At 48.1% G+C, this 11,769-nt stretch overlaps 1 protein-coding gene across 2 annotated transcripts in view; it reads right to left on the bottom strand.

The window, feature by feature from the left end:
• The window catches only part of IGF2BP1 (insulin like growth factor 2 mRNA binding protein 1), a 41,965-nt gene extending 38,379 nt beyond the window's left edge, over positions 1-3,586 (bottom strand). Inside the window, exons 1-2 of one of the 2 annotated variants that reach the window (XM_040497257.1) lie at positions 3,090-3,586; positions 1,766-1,826 (exon numbers count right to left, since the gene is read on the bottom strand). In XM_040497257.1, the coding sequence (XP_040353191.1) occupies positions 1,766-1,826; positions 3,090-3,264 (236 nt within the window). In that variant the 5' untranslated portion in view covers positions 3,265-3,586. The remainder of the gene's footprint in view (positions 1-1,765; positions 1,827-3,089) is intronic. The other variant, XM_040497256.1, reaches the window with a different exon arrangement.
• Between the last annotated feature and the right edge of the window lie 8,183 nt (positions 3,587-11,769).

Consider the following 11,769-nt stretch of genomic DNA (forward strand, 5'->3'; position numbering starts at 1 on the left):
GGAACAAGAAGGAGCCTAAAAATGGCTTGAAAGCAAACAGATGGCTTAGGGGGTAAGATCCATAAATACAGAGCACCATGGAAATTAAAGTATAAATGTTTTGGGTCCCATTTCATCACGTTTTGCTATTTCTCTTGCCTTCGATGCATTCTCTTTACAATTTAAACCATCCTGAAGCGCCAAAGGGGAAAAAAAAAATCCTACATATTTCAGAATTCCAGTTGTTCTGGATCTCTCTCATCAACACGTTTCAAACACTCAGCTTTCAGTTCAATCAGCCACAATCTTCTCAATAAATCTACTGGTGTCAGTATGCTGCTCTCATTCCCATCTCCAGGAAATGTTTCAAAATAATAAATAAGCATTTTTTTTTTGCCCCCCGTCCTTCCGATTTTATTGCCTCTTTACTCCTAACTCTAATTGCCTTTCCAATAAGAGTCTTAGAAGCACTGTGAGGTTAAATCACAGACTCTATAAACATGGTTACAAGCCATATTGATCATCTATAGATACAATAGCTCCAAGTTACTTAAAATATCTCAAAGCAAAAACCACCGAACAGATTTTTATCTGACTTAAACTTTGCAGTTAAACTTCCCAGGCTCAAACACAAAACAAAACAAAAAAACAAAAAACCAAAGCCACCCACCTACACCTTCCCCACCCGGGAAAAAGGCCAGGGATTATTCTCAGTGCAGCAAGTTTCCAGTGAAATGAGGGGGAGAACACACCTAGGGAGGGGAGAGGGTAACACAGGGCTCAAAAATTTCCTGGGAGCTGCCACAGGAGAGAAAACTGCGCTGTCAACATGTTTAAAGTCAGATTTGAGAGAGCCGACTCTGTTCTTATAATTTCCCAGCCAGAGTTCAGTGAAAAGATCTGGAACCCCCCCCCCTCCATGAATCAGATTTGGGGGGAACATGATAGAGGTACCCCACTTTTTGCTTCAGTGAGAACAGAAAGGTACTGGGACACAGACACAGACACACACACACTCTCTCTTTCTCTCTCTCTCTCTCTCTCTCCACTATTCATCCAGGGAGTTCTAGACCCTCCAAAGAGCCCCAGCTCACAGCCTGAACACAAAGCTCTCACCCCAGATGGTCCCCTTGTAACAATGGACTGAAGGGGGGGGGGGGGGCTCGGAAAGGATAGCACACAGCCAAAGCATATTCTTTGCAAAATCCAGTTGGGAGGGGAGGATGTGTGATGTGAGGGACTAAGAGTAGGGGTCTGAGAAAAAAAAGGTCCTTGCCTGTTGCAGAAATACATATAAACCCCAAACAATTCTTTTGGGGACAGGAACTCCAAATCCACTTCCCCTAGGGAACTGAAGGGGACCCCCCCCCCAATCCACTTAAGAATTATGCTAAGGGATGGGTGGAGAAAAAAGAAAAAATGAGGCCTGCTAGAAGTTGCAGCAATGCCCAGGAGATCCAACTCTTCAAAGATTTTTAGCTTCCCCATAAAAATGGCCCCATACACCTTGAATCAACTCCACAAGGCTTCTCCCCTCTTGATTTTTTTCCCTTTTACTTCTCCAAATACCATCTCTCCCAGCCCACCCCAAACCCGGCTTATTTTTTACAAGCTGTAAACCACCCATTACAAGATCTTAGCCAATCTTCCCTCCCTGCCCCCAACATCCGGAGTTGGGGGTGGGAAGGCCAGTAATGGGTTTCTTCCACTGGAGACACTATGGACCCCTTAACACAGCCTCTAAGCGCCCCCAGGTTGCCTCCCTTCTCAAAGAGCCCTTTCCTACCTTTGTTTTTTGGGGACCGAGTGTTCGATCTCTAGGCGTTTTCCTTGCAATTCGACTTTCCCTAAAGATTAAAAAAAAAAAAAAAAAAAAAAAAAAAAAAAGACCATATAAGAGCTGGAACAGGAGTGTGGGGTGGGAAAGGGACGGAGAAAGAGGGGCACTCAGAGGTTCCTGGGATTTGAGATCTGCCTAGGAATCCAGGCAGTGGGTTCCGCGGCCGGGACGCGAAACGGCCGTTCTGGGAATGGTGGAATCTATAAATTCGTTATTGTGTTTTGTTAATTTTCGTTTCGTTCTGTTCTCCCACCGAGGCTGGCTGGGCAGTGGCTCGCTCTGGGAGCCGGATCCGGGAAAGGGGCGACGAGGGCGTTCGTGTGGGCGGGCTGCCTGCTCGACTCCCAGATGTGGGGAGCAGGGGCCGGGAGAGAAAGGGCCCCCCCCGCGATGCTCCCAAAGTGTGTGGCGGGGGAGGGGTGCAGAATGAAACTTTAGTTTCCCGTCCTGCCGCGGAGAGGGGCTCCCGGCGGCGGGGCGCTCACCTGTCGGGGCCGGTGGTGGGCAGAGGCCCTGGGGGAGCGGTGCGGGGCCCCGCGGGGAGGGTCCCCGGCGGCCGCGACGCGCGCCTCTCGGCCCAGCCTGGGCGTCTCGGGAAGCAGCATGGCGACCCGGCGCCGCCGCCGCCGCGCCACCCCGCTCACGCCCCACTTTCAAATCAAAATGGCTCAAGCCCAGGCCCTGGGCGGGAGGCGGGACCCCCTCGTCTCAGGTCCTGCCCGAAGGCTGCAGTCCCCACCGGGCTCCCGGGAGATCGGAGACGGAGCGGGGACCCCTTCCCCGCCTGGAAAGGCCTAGAGCGGAGGAACGGGAGCAGGGGGTGTTCGCACAGGGGGCCGAGGGGGGTGGGGTGGGGGGCGGCCAGCCTCGGATAGGGAGGGGCGGACGTGAAAATAATGCCCGGACCGGGGCCGCCAGAGTGGGGACCCCCCCCAACACACACACACACACACACACACACACACACACACAGCCAATGGGGCCCCCCGCCCCGTCGGTGGGGGGCAGGGGCGGCCTTACTAAAGCCTCCAGCTTCTGCTCTGGGGCTGGGAGGAAGGGGTGAGGAGGTCCGGGATATTTCCGCGCGAGGGGCGAGTCGGGGGGATGCAGGGGGCGTCGAAGGAGGCGGGCGGAGGGTGGGTGCCCAGGCCAAGCCCCGCAGGCCGGACGGAGGGACAGAGGAGTTGGCGGGCCAGGAGAGAAGAGGGGCAGGTCTCCGTTGTTCGGGGATTTCGTTGTGGTTTTTCCGGGGAGGTGGGCGCACTCTTACCGGAGAAAGTTTCGATGGCCTTCATCGCCCAGTGCTCGTCGGGGCAGTCCACGAAGGCATAGCCGGACTTGACCAAGAACTGGCCGCTGTAGGAGATCTTGTGCTCCGCAAACACTTTCTCCAAGTCCGCGGGGGTCACGCTCTCGTTGAGGTTGCCGATGTACAGCTTGTTCATGGTGGCGGTCTCGGGGCGGGACGCGGTCCCTGGCAAGGCCGAGCGGGCGGGCGGGCGCGGGCGGCGAGCCTCCTAGGCCGAGAGGCGGGAGGCCGGCGGCAGCAGCCGCAAACTTTCTTCGCACCCCACCCCTGAAGTTGTCCGGAGCCCGCGGCGGCGAGGGCGGCCTGAGGGCGCGCAGAGGTCGCGGGAGAGTTCGGCGAGGCCCGGGAGAAGTGCCCGCGGCGCGCTGGGAGGCGGACGACTCGGCGCTGCTCCTTCCCTTCTGTCCGAAACCCCTCCGAGCGGGCTGGTGTGTCACGTTTCTCCGCGGCCGCCCTGGCGCCGCCTCTAAATAAAATCGACTTGAAAAAAAATGGACCGGAAAAAAAAAAAAAAAAAAAAAAAGGCGAAGCCACGTGGTGAAAGCCCCCACCCACCCTGCTCGGGAAGACCCCCGACGCCTCTGGGCCCATCGGCCCTTCAGCCCGGCCCTGCCCACCAATCCCTAGCCTGGGGTGCGGGGGGAGGGGGCACTCAACTCACCCCCGGGGGGAAAACAGGGCGGCGGGGGCCGCGTTCCCGAGGCTCGGCTTGCCCCCTCCCCCTTGGCGAGAATCTGGCCCCTAGGGAGGCGCCCCGCCCCCGCCCATCCCCCTACCCCGGCCCCGGCTTGGGGGGAGGGTGGTCGGGCCCTGAATCTCCCACCTCTTTATGGGTAAAACGTACGGTTATTTTTTTATTCGTGTGCAGGCTGGGGGGAGAGTTTGCCCACCCTACCCCGGTTAACTGCTAGCGACTGACAGGCGGGGAACGGCCGAGATAGACAAAGAGAAGCCGAGGACTCTGGGGTCTTCAGGCGGGGGTCGCGCGAGCCGGCGATTTTAAAAAGAGAGGCGCTTTTCCCCTAGATTTTTACGTGAGGGGTCTCGGCCTTCCCGGCCCCAGCCCTGGGAGACTCCCCCGCCTGCGGGGATCCGGGACCGAGGGACCCTGCGAGCGCGGGACCGGGAAGCCGAGACCGCGGGGGACCGCGGCTGGGAACGAGGGAGCCGCGAGAAATCATGTTTCGGGATTCCCACGGGGGAAGGGTGGCTCGCACCCGGGGTTCGGCTGCTGAACGAGGCCGTCTCAGGGTCCTGGGGGAACGCGCGGCTCCGGCCCAAGCTGACCCCAGGAGAGGGAGGGGTGGAGAGGAGGAAGAGGAGTGGTAGCGTGAGCAGACCCGAGCGAACCGAAGGGGGAGGTCTCAGGGAGGGAGTGACCGGGTGGAGATCCGAACGCTCCCCTTCTCCCTCCCTGACTGCGGGGACAGACAGGTGGAGTCCCCTCCGCCCGCCCCACCCAGGCCGGCGACCGCAGCTTTCCCAGCGCCGGGTTAGGGGCTCGGAACTTTGTTTGGGGTGCAGCGGTGGGATCCGGGCGGGAAGGCGGGAGAGGGGCCGGGGGCGGGGGGCCGAGCGCGAAGCCCCGCCCACGTCCCCAGGTCAGACCCGCGGGGGGAGGGGGTAATTTCCGCTCGGCGCTCGGGGAAGCGAGGGGCGGGAGCTTGGAGGAGGGGGCGGTGGCCCCTCCCCCGCCCGTTCCTGGGGAGGGGGAAGCGGATCCGCCCTGGTCCCTTTCCTCGCCTTTGACCAACTCGCTCCGGATCCTCCGGCCCCGGGAGCCCGAGGGACGGACCCGACTGGGCTAGGGGCGACACGTGGGCGGTCGCACCCCGTCTCGGCGGTGGGGGAGGGGGCAGTTCGCCGCGCGTTTCGGAGTCCCGGATAGGCGGCGGAGAGCGGGACGCGCGGGTCCACGCGCAACCGGGATCCCGGGCCGAGTGGCGGGCGAGGGCAACGAGTTTCCAGCGGAGGGGGCTGGGACGGCGCCGGGGGGTGGGGGGGCGGGTGGCGGAGAGCGCGGCCCGGGGACCTCGGAGCCCCCCCAGGCCCGAGGGTCGGGAAAAGAAAGGGGGAGGGACTGGACCCCCGGTAACGCCAGACTCTCCCTGCACTGGGCGGAAGCTCGGGTTTTGCTCCGGGTTCTGCGGGAGGGAGAAACAATTCTGTCGGGGGCACGCGTGCTGCGAGGGCAGGTGAGGAAGGGGGTCACTCTCCCTTTCCCCGTCCCCGACCCCATTGTCTCAGTCGCCTGCGGCCCGGGCCGGCTCCGCAACACGTGTTGGCTGCACTGATATGAATGCCTTGGATTTTTTTTTTTTTTCCTTGTTATTATTTTTTGTTTGCAGAGTCAGTGAGCTGACTCCCCGACTTGGGCACACCGCTCTTCTGTCAGACGATTTTATACCGTTCAAAAAGTCGGGAGTTAAAAGACCACACGCCGCACCTTTGTCCCCCTCCCGGTTTTCCCCGCGCGCTGCAAAGAAATGGGGCTTGGGCGTGGGGGGAGGGCTTCCAACTCGGTTTTCTCCATCACCACCTTCAAAACCCACTCTCCAAATCCGCGTTTTGTTCTAGCCAGCCACGTGTTTGTCGGATTTGGGGGGTTGTGACGGGTTGTTGGGTTTTTTTTTTGTTTGTTTTTTTTTCCCCCCTCTGCTTGGGGCAACAGAAATTAAAATACTATGAGCTGTTAGTTGCTGAGTAGAAAAAGAATGTTGTTTTCTACGCAGGAAGGTGGGCGACATCTGTATCCTAGCCCCCCCACCACCTCTTCCGACCCTCGCCCCCCACCCCCCGCCCTTCCCCGCAGATTCTGACTCTTAATATTTAGTCAGCTCTTGACCGTAATTTTCACACAAACCCACGAGCTGGAAGCGGTGTCTGCCACGTAGTAGGCATTCAATAAACATTTAAAAAATGAAAGACCAGCTAATGCAAACTGCAGAGCAAAGAGAATAAAGAGGAAAATTGAGAGTCCAGGAAAAAAAAAAAAAAAATCTTGCCAGAATGTGTGTCTGTTGCCCGGGGACTTTTCTTGGTGATGTGTGTGGACTTTTGAAAGGGCTAAAAGATGGTCTCAGAAAGGCTGTTGTGTTCTTGGCCTCTTCCTAAATAGGAGCCCCAATCTGCTGAAATGTTTTCTGTTACATTGGGGAATAAGGCAGAGGGTCCTAGACAGGGCATTGCAGTTCCCAGAAACTTTAAGTACTGTTTCCTCCATTTAATTTAAATCTCTAAGAATTAATAGAAGCACCTCTCAGGGTTTCTCCCTGGGGAACATAACCCACTACTCTATCTCTTTAGTCCTAAGACAAAAGCAAGTTACACCCCACAAAAATTTCCATCCAGACCTCTAAACTCCTGTAGAATGCAGCTCACCTTGTCCTACCCTGGATTCCAAGGAAAACAAAAATTATGAACGTAATCATTGAATTCAGTTCACTTGTCGGGGTTTCCCCCCCCCCCATTTAAAAAATACAATGGAAGTCTAAATGTGAGTTGAAATTAGTTTCTTTCCAACGTTTTAAAATGACAGTAGAGGAGAAGATACAAATTTGTGAAAATAGAAATTGACCAACTATTGCTAAATTGAAACTGATTAGTTCTTTTAAAAATCAGACGTCTGGGTGAATTCTAATCCTCCCCCCGCCCCTGCCCCCACCAAGGGATTCTGTGTATAGTCAGAGGCTGCACGAACACAAGGGAGAGGAGACAGCCCGGGTGAGATGCAGACCTTTTTAGCCCCCAAATCAGTTTTGCCTCAGTGATCTGGCTATTTTAGGCTGGGGTTGGGGGTACTGAATGATGCTGATTGGTGCTTCGTCTCCCCTCTGAGTGAGCCCAGCACTAAAATTAACCTGAGAGAAGGGTTCTTTCTTGTCAAGACTCACATTCCTAGGATAGGAACAGGAATGGGCCAACTTGGAATGCCATAATTTATCATTCTCCTTTTCTTTCCTTCTTGCTTTCTTTTGTTCTTAGAGACAACTAATAAACATGGTATTTGTCTTTCATATTTTTTCCTACACAGCTTTTTTGGGGAAGGCTTAATCTTCAGTGGAGAATTAAATTTAGTTTGTGAGAGTTAAAAATACAGCTGCAGGGGGAGAAAAAAAAATATATATATATATATGTGGCTGCAGGATAAATTATTTCTTTAATAACACTATTCTGATTATTTTATTCCACTTATTTGTTATTGTTGTTACACTTTTTTGTTGTTGTTATTCTTGTTCTCTCTCTCTTTTCCTCTTCATTTTTCCTGAAGAAGTATTTGGTCTACTTGTAAGGTTCAATTCTCTGAATCCAGAAACACTGAAACTTGACTCCATTTTAAAGATGGGATTCTGATCCATTTTCCTTCAGGGTGAACATACAAATTCAGAGAGAGAAAAACATTGAGGACAATAAAACAACTTTTTTTAAAAAGTGGATTTCCTTTTTTTTTTTTTTTTGAAGTAAGAAAATCAACAATTCCATGGTCATACAATATGAATTTTATTTTTAAATGTATCTTCCCCATATTTGTCCATTGTTAATAGGTTTAGATTTTCTCATCTTATGTGTATATCTTCATTTTTCATTTGCTATTTTACCAGAAGTATTTCCCCAAGCTGCCTCAAAGTTTTCATAACTATCATTTTTTTGCCAACATGTAACATTCAGTACACTAGATGTAAGTTAATCATTAATCATTATTTTTAGGTTTATAAGTTACATCAATTTTTTTTTTTTTTTTTTTTTTTTTTACTTTTGTAAGAAGTAGTGAATAGATATTTGGGGGCATATAACTTTTTCCTCTTTCCAATGAGCTCACTTGAATAAATCCCCAGAATATATACTGCATTTTTAATCATACATTTATCAATGACTTTCTTTTTAAAAGTTCAGCATATTTTACAAAAGAGAGGACACAAAACCTAGAAAGCAGTTAGGAAGGAAATATATTAAACTAGAACTTTTCTGTATTTTATTTTCAAATGAATCCTAATCAATTTTGAAATAGAATTATGGTTTCTATGAAATACAGAAAAAGAAAAAAAATTACATTTATTGACACATGGCTACTTAGACTAAACAGTTTTTGGAGGAATTTGGTTTTTTGCTTAGTTTTTATTTATTTTGCTGCTGTTTGCTTGTTTTTGTCCTTGTTAATTGCCTTGGGATATTTTGTTTCTTCCTACAACTTGAAGTCTTGGTGTGGTTCTTTTAAATGCCTAGAAACTTTGAAAAAGTGTAAATTAATCCCCATTTAAAAGCACATGAAGCATTTTCTCCTGTCAAATAAGTAAGGATAATTATGTGTTTAAGATAACTCCTAAAATGTAAGGGAGTTGTAAGCAGAAAATTTCCTCCTTCAAATTATTATAGAGAAGTATTGTATGTTTAAGACCTTAAAGAGAAATGTGTTTATTCCAGAGATAGAAAAGACTCAAAGAGAAAAGAGAACTTTTAAGAGCAATCATTTGTTTTCCTATGGGTCTCGTAGCCTATGTGACTAAACTGCTCAGTTTTTTGTTTTGGCTCAGGTTTGCAATGTAGAAAGCTTTAGATAAGGGAGGGAATCGTTTATTTTATTAACTTGTTAAAAAATGGATGTTTCCAGAGTCAGTTTGTGAGTAAATTAAATTATACCACACTAGCCCCTATTGACACATGTACAAAAAGTGGTCAATGACATTCATCACACTACACTAACACTGCCTTTTGCATTTTTTTTTTACTCTAAAATCATTTGGTTAAAAGATAATGAACAATTTTGTTTAGTCCCTATTTTGCACAAAGTGCAAAATGAAGCACAGGTTATTTGGAGGAAGACTGTGTCATTCAAGAAAAGACAAGGAAATGTTATTTTCCACAAATTATAAAAAGCAACAAAAGATTATTGGAAATATTATTTAAAGTGGAAGTAATAAGAAGAAAACTTGGTACTTGAAATCCCCATGTCTTCGAAGTATGTAAATGATTTTCATTCAAAATGCATCAGTTACAACATCAAGCTGCACAGAGTTAATTCGATTTTAGCTACATAACGTATAAGCTTTTTAAGACTAAAAGAATTTTTCTATCTAGAAAGCAAATTCTTTTTGTTTGCCTATTTAAAATTTTATTCCTGATGATAAGATTAATTGCTTTTACTCTTGTCTCTAGTTAGGATTTTCTTTTTCTTTTTTCTTTTTTTTTTCCCAGAAATATTTTCTCAAATATTTCAAAGTGCTTAAGAGGGGATCCTGCTATGGTTTTTTTTTTATATTTATGTTTAAAAATTTTATGCATATACTATTTCACTAAAATCTCATCACCAAAATACTCCTTCAAAGCACTTCATCTGTCTTTGTAACACAAAGCAGTTTTACAAAGAAAAGGGACCCAGACTAATAGAATATTATTTTGGTTGTTTGATTAAACAGATAGAAGTCTAAAACTTTTTCTGATTTTCATGGGTTAACAATCTAGAAGAAGTCTGGGTCCACTCACCTCTCCAGAAAACACTCCCAAATTTTTAAGAGTTACTATTAACACAACTTAACTTCCATTCTTAAAAAAAAATAATAACCTGAAAAGTACTTGGTTAGGCATTTATATGGTAAATTCTTGAATAAAATGTTTATGATTATCCTTTCATTTCTAAAATGTGTTTACAAATTGTGTAGGAAACAAACGTGAATGTTATTTCTAAATTGCTTTGAAATGAGCTTCATGAAGTCCTTCCCCATCTTCCTCTTCCTCCCCGCCCCTCCCCCCGCCCCTCCCCTTTCTCCCCCCCCCCCTTTTTGTTCCTCCATTTTTCCTCCTACTCCCGACACTGCCCATTCCTTTCCTCCTCCCCCTTTCCCTGTACCCTCTTTTTAATTTTTCTTTTTTCTTTGTTACTTCTCTTCCCCTCTTTGTTATTCTCCAGCTCCTCTGCCCCCAAGCCATGTCTTTCCTTTTTAATCAATATACCTATCCCAACCTTCTAGACTTTTCTTCGCTCCTTCCCTTTTCCTTCTTCCTGTCCCTCTACCACTAACCTGCTGTCATTCCAACTGTTACTTCTGGTGAAGTGAAAGGCTGGAGAGATGCTTGCATTATCTCATACACCAAAAAGACACCCCGAAAAGCTTGCTACATTTTTGAGGTGGGCATCTTTGTGATTCAGACCACAGAGCTCTGGGTTCTGGCAGCATTTTCTTGTCTGAAAGTTCACTGGACACTTTTACTTCTTTGTATCACTTTTCTGTCTTATGTTGCTTGTAAACGATTTTGTTATTAGCATTTTATGTATCAAATCCTGAGGGCAAAGCCTGCATATCACCCACTGGAGTCCCACACAATGCTGACAGGTGTCCAAAAATATGTATTAAATAAGTATCTTTTGACGCTCTCCACGAAGACATGGTCAGTGCAATCAAACAAAATGCTGTGTTGTCTGTAAGGGCTTTTTCTTTTTGTCTTTTCCCTTCTTTTCTTTTCTTTCTTCTTTCTTTTATTTTTTTCTTTTTTTTTTTTTAATTTTTGTATATACAATACTCTGCAATGATCAGATTGAATACAGGTAGATGAAGCCATTCAAAAGGCTGATTGGTCTACATTAAGAACAGCAACCAAGGGGTATCTCTCGGCTGGTCACTCCCTAGTCTTGTACCCACGACTGTCCTGTGCCACATGTCTCCCTCCAGATGAGCATCACCTTCCCGTTCTGTCTGGTAAGTAGCCTTGGAGGTCTTCTCAACTCAAAGCTTTAGGCGGTCAATGTCAACCGACAGAATTAGTTGGCACAACCCTCAGCCATCCTTGTCTCCCTGGATGCCATCCGACCAGATGACAACTCAAGGAATGGTCCGCCTGCACCTCCTGCTGACAGATCTCTCAGGATCTTCTTTCTAGGAAGGTACCTAGCACCCCATCAACCATCTGAACATTTATTGTTTTGTATGTCATCCAGAGCACAAGTGTCACCCCCAGACAGCCTTCCATCTCAGTGAGTCCCAGGATGTCTGATATACAGCCACCTGCCATAATACACGTTGACTGAAGACCCACCTATCAACAAAGCTATGAACACTCAAGAAGAAGGCAAACCAGTTTTTTATCACAGGCTGAATTAAAGTCAAATTTAAGCAGGTCGTGAAAATAGCAAAGTGCTTTGTTTTGTTTTTAATGTATGATACTCATTACTAGCAAGAATATAGTGAAATAAAACATTCCATGTGGCTGTGTGGGACAACAATTTTAAGGCAACAAAAACCTTGCCATTTCATATTGTTTGACTTAGAAGTTGCGCTTTTTAAAAGTTTATTTATTTTGAGAGAGAGAGAGAGAAAGAATGTGCATGCACATGTGAGCTGGGGAAGGTCAGAGAGAGGGAGAGAGAGAATCCTAAGCAGGCTCCATGCCTGATGTGGGCTTGAACCCACAGACTGAGATCACAGAGCCTGACGTGGGGCTTGAACCCACAAACTGAGATCATGACCTGAGCCAAAACCAGAAGTTGGACACCCGGCCGACTGAGCCACCCAGGCGCCCTGAGAAGTTGCACTTTTGAGAAATTTTTCTACCAAAAAGCCAGTACGTGAAACATTTTATTCATCCTTAAAAAACAATGAGATTCTGATCCCAGCTACCACACAGATGAACCTTGAAAACATTATGCTAA

This window comes from Herpailurus yagouaroundi, unplaced genomic scaffold, assembly GCF_014898765.1.
Source record: "Herpailurus yagouaroundi ecotype Mexico unplaced genomic scaffold, PumYag 189, whole genome shotgun sequence".
In the NCBI taxonomy this organism is placed as follows: Eukaryota; Metazoa; Chordata; class Mammalia; order Carnivora; family Felidae; genus Herpailurus; species Herpailurus yagouaroundi.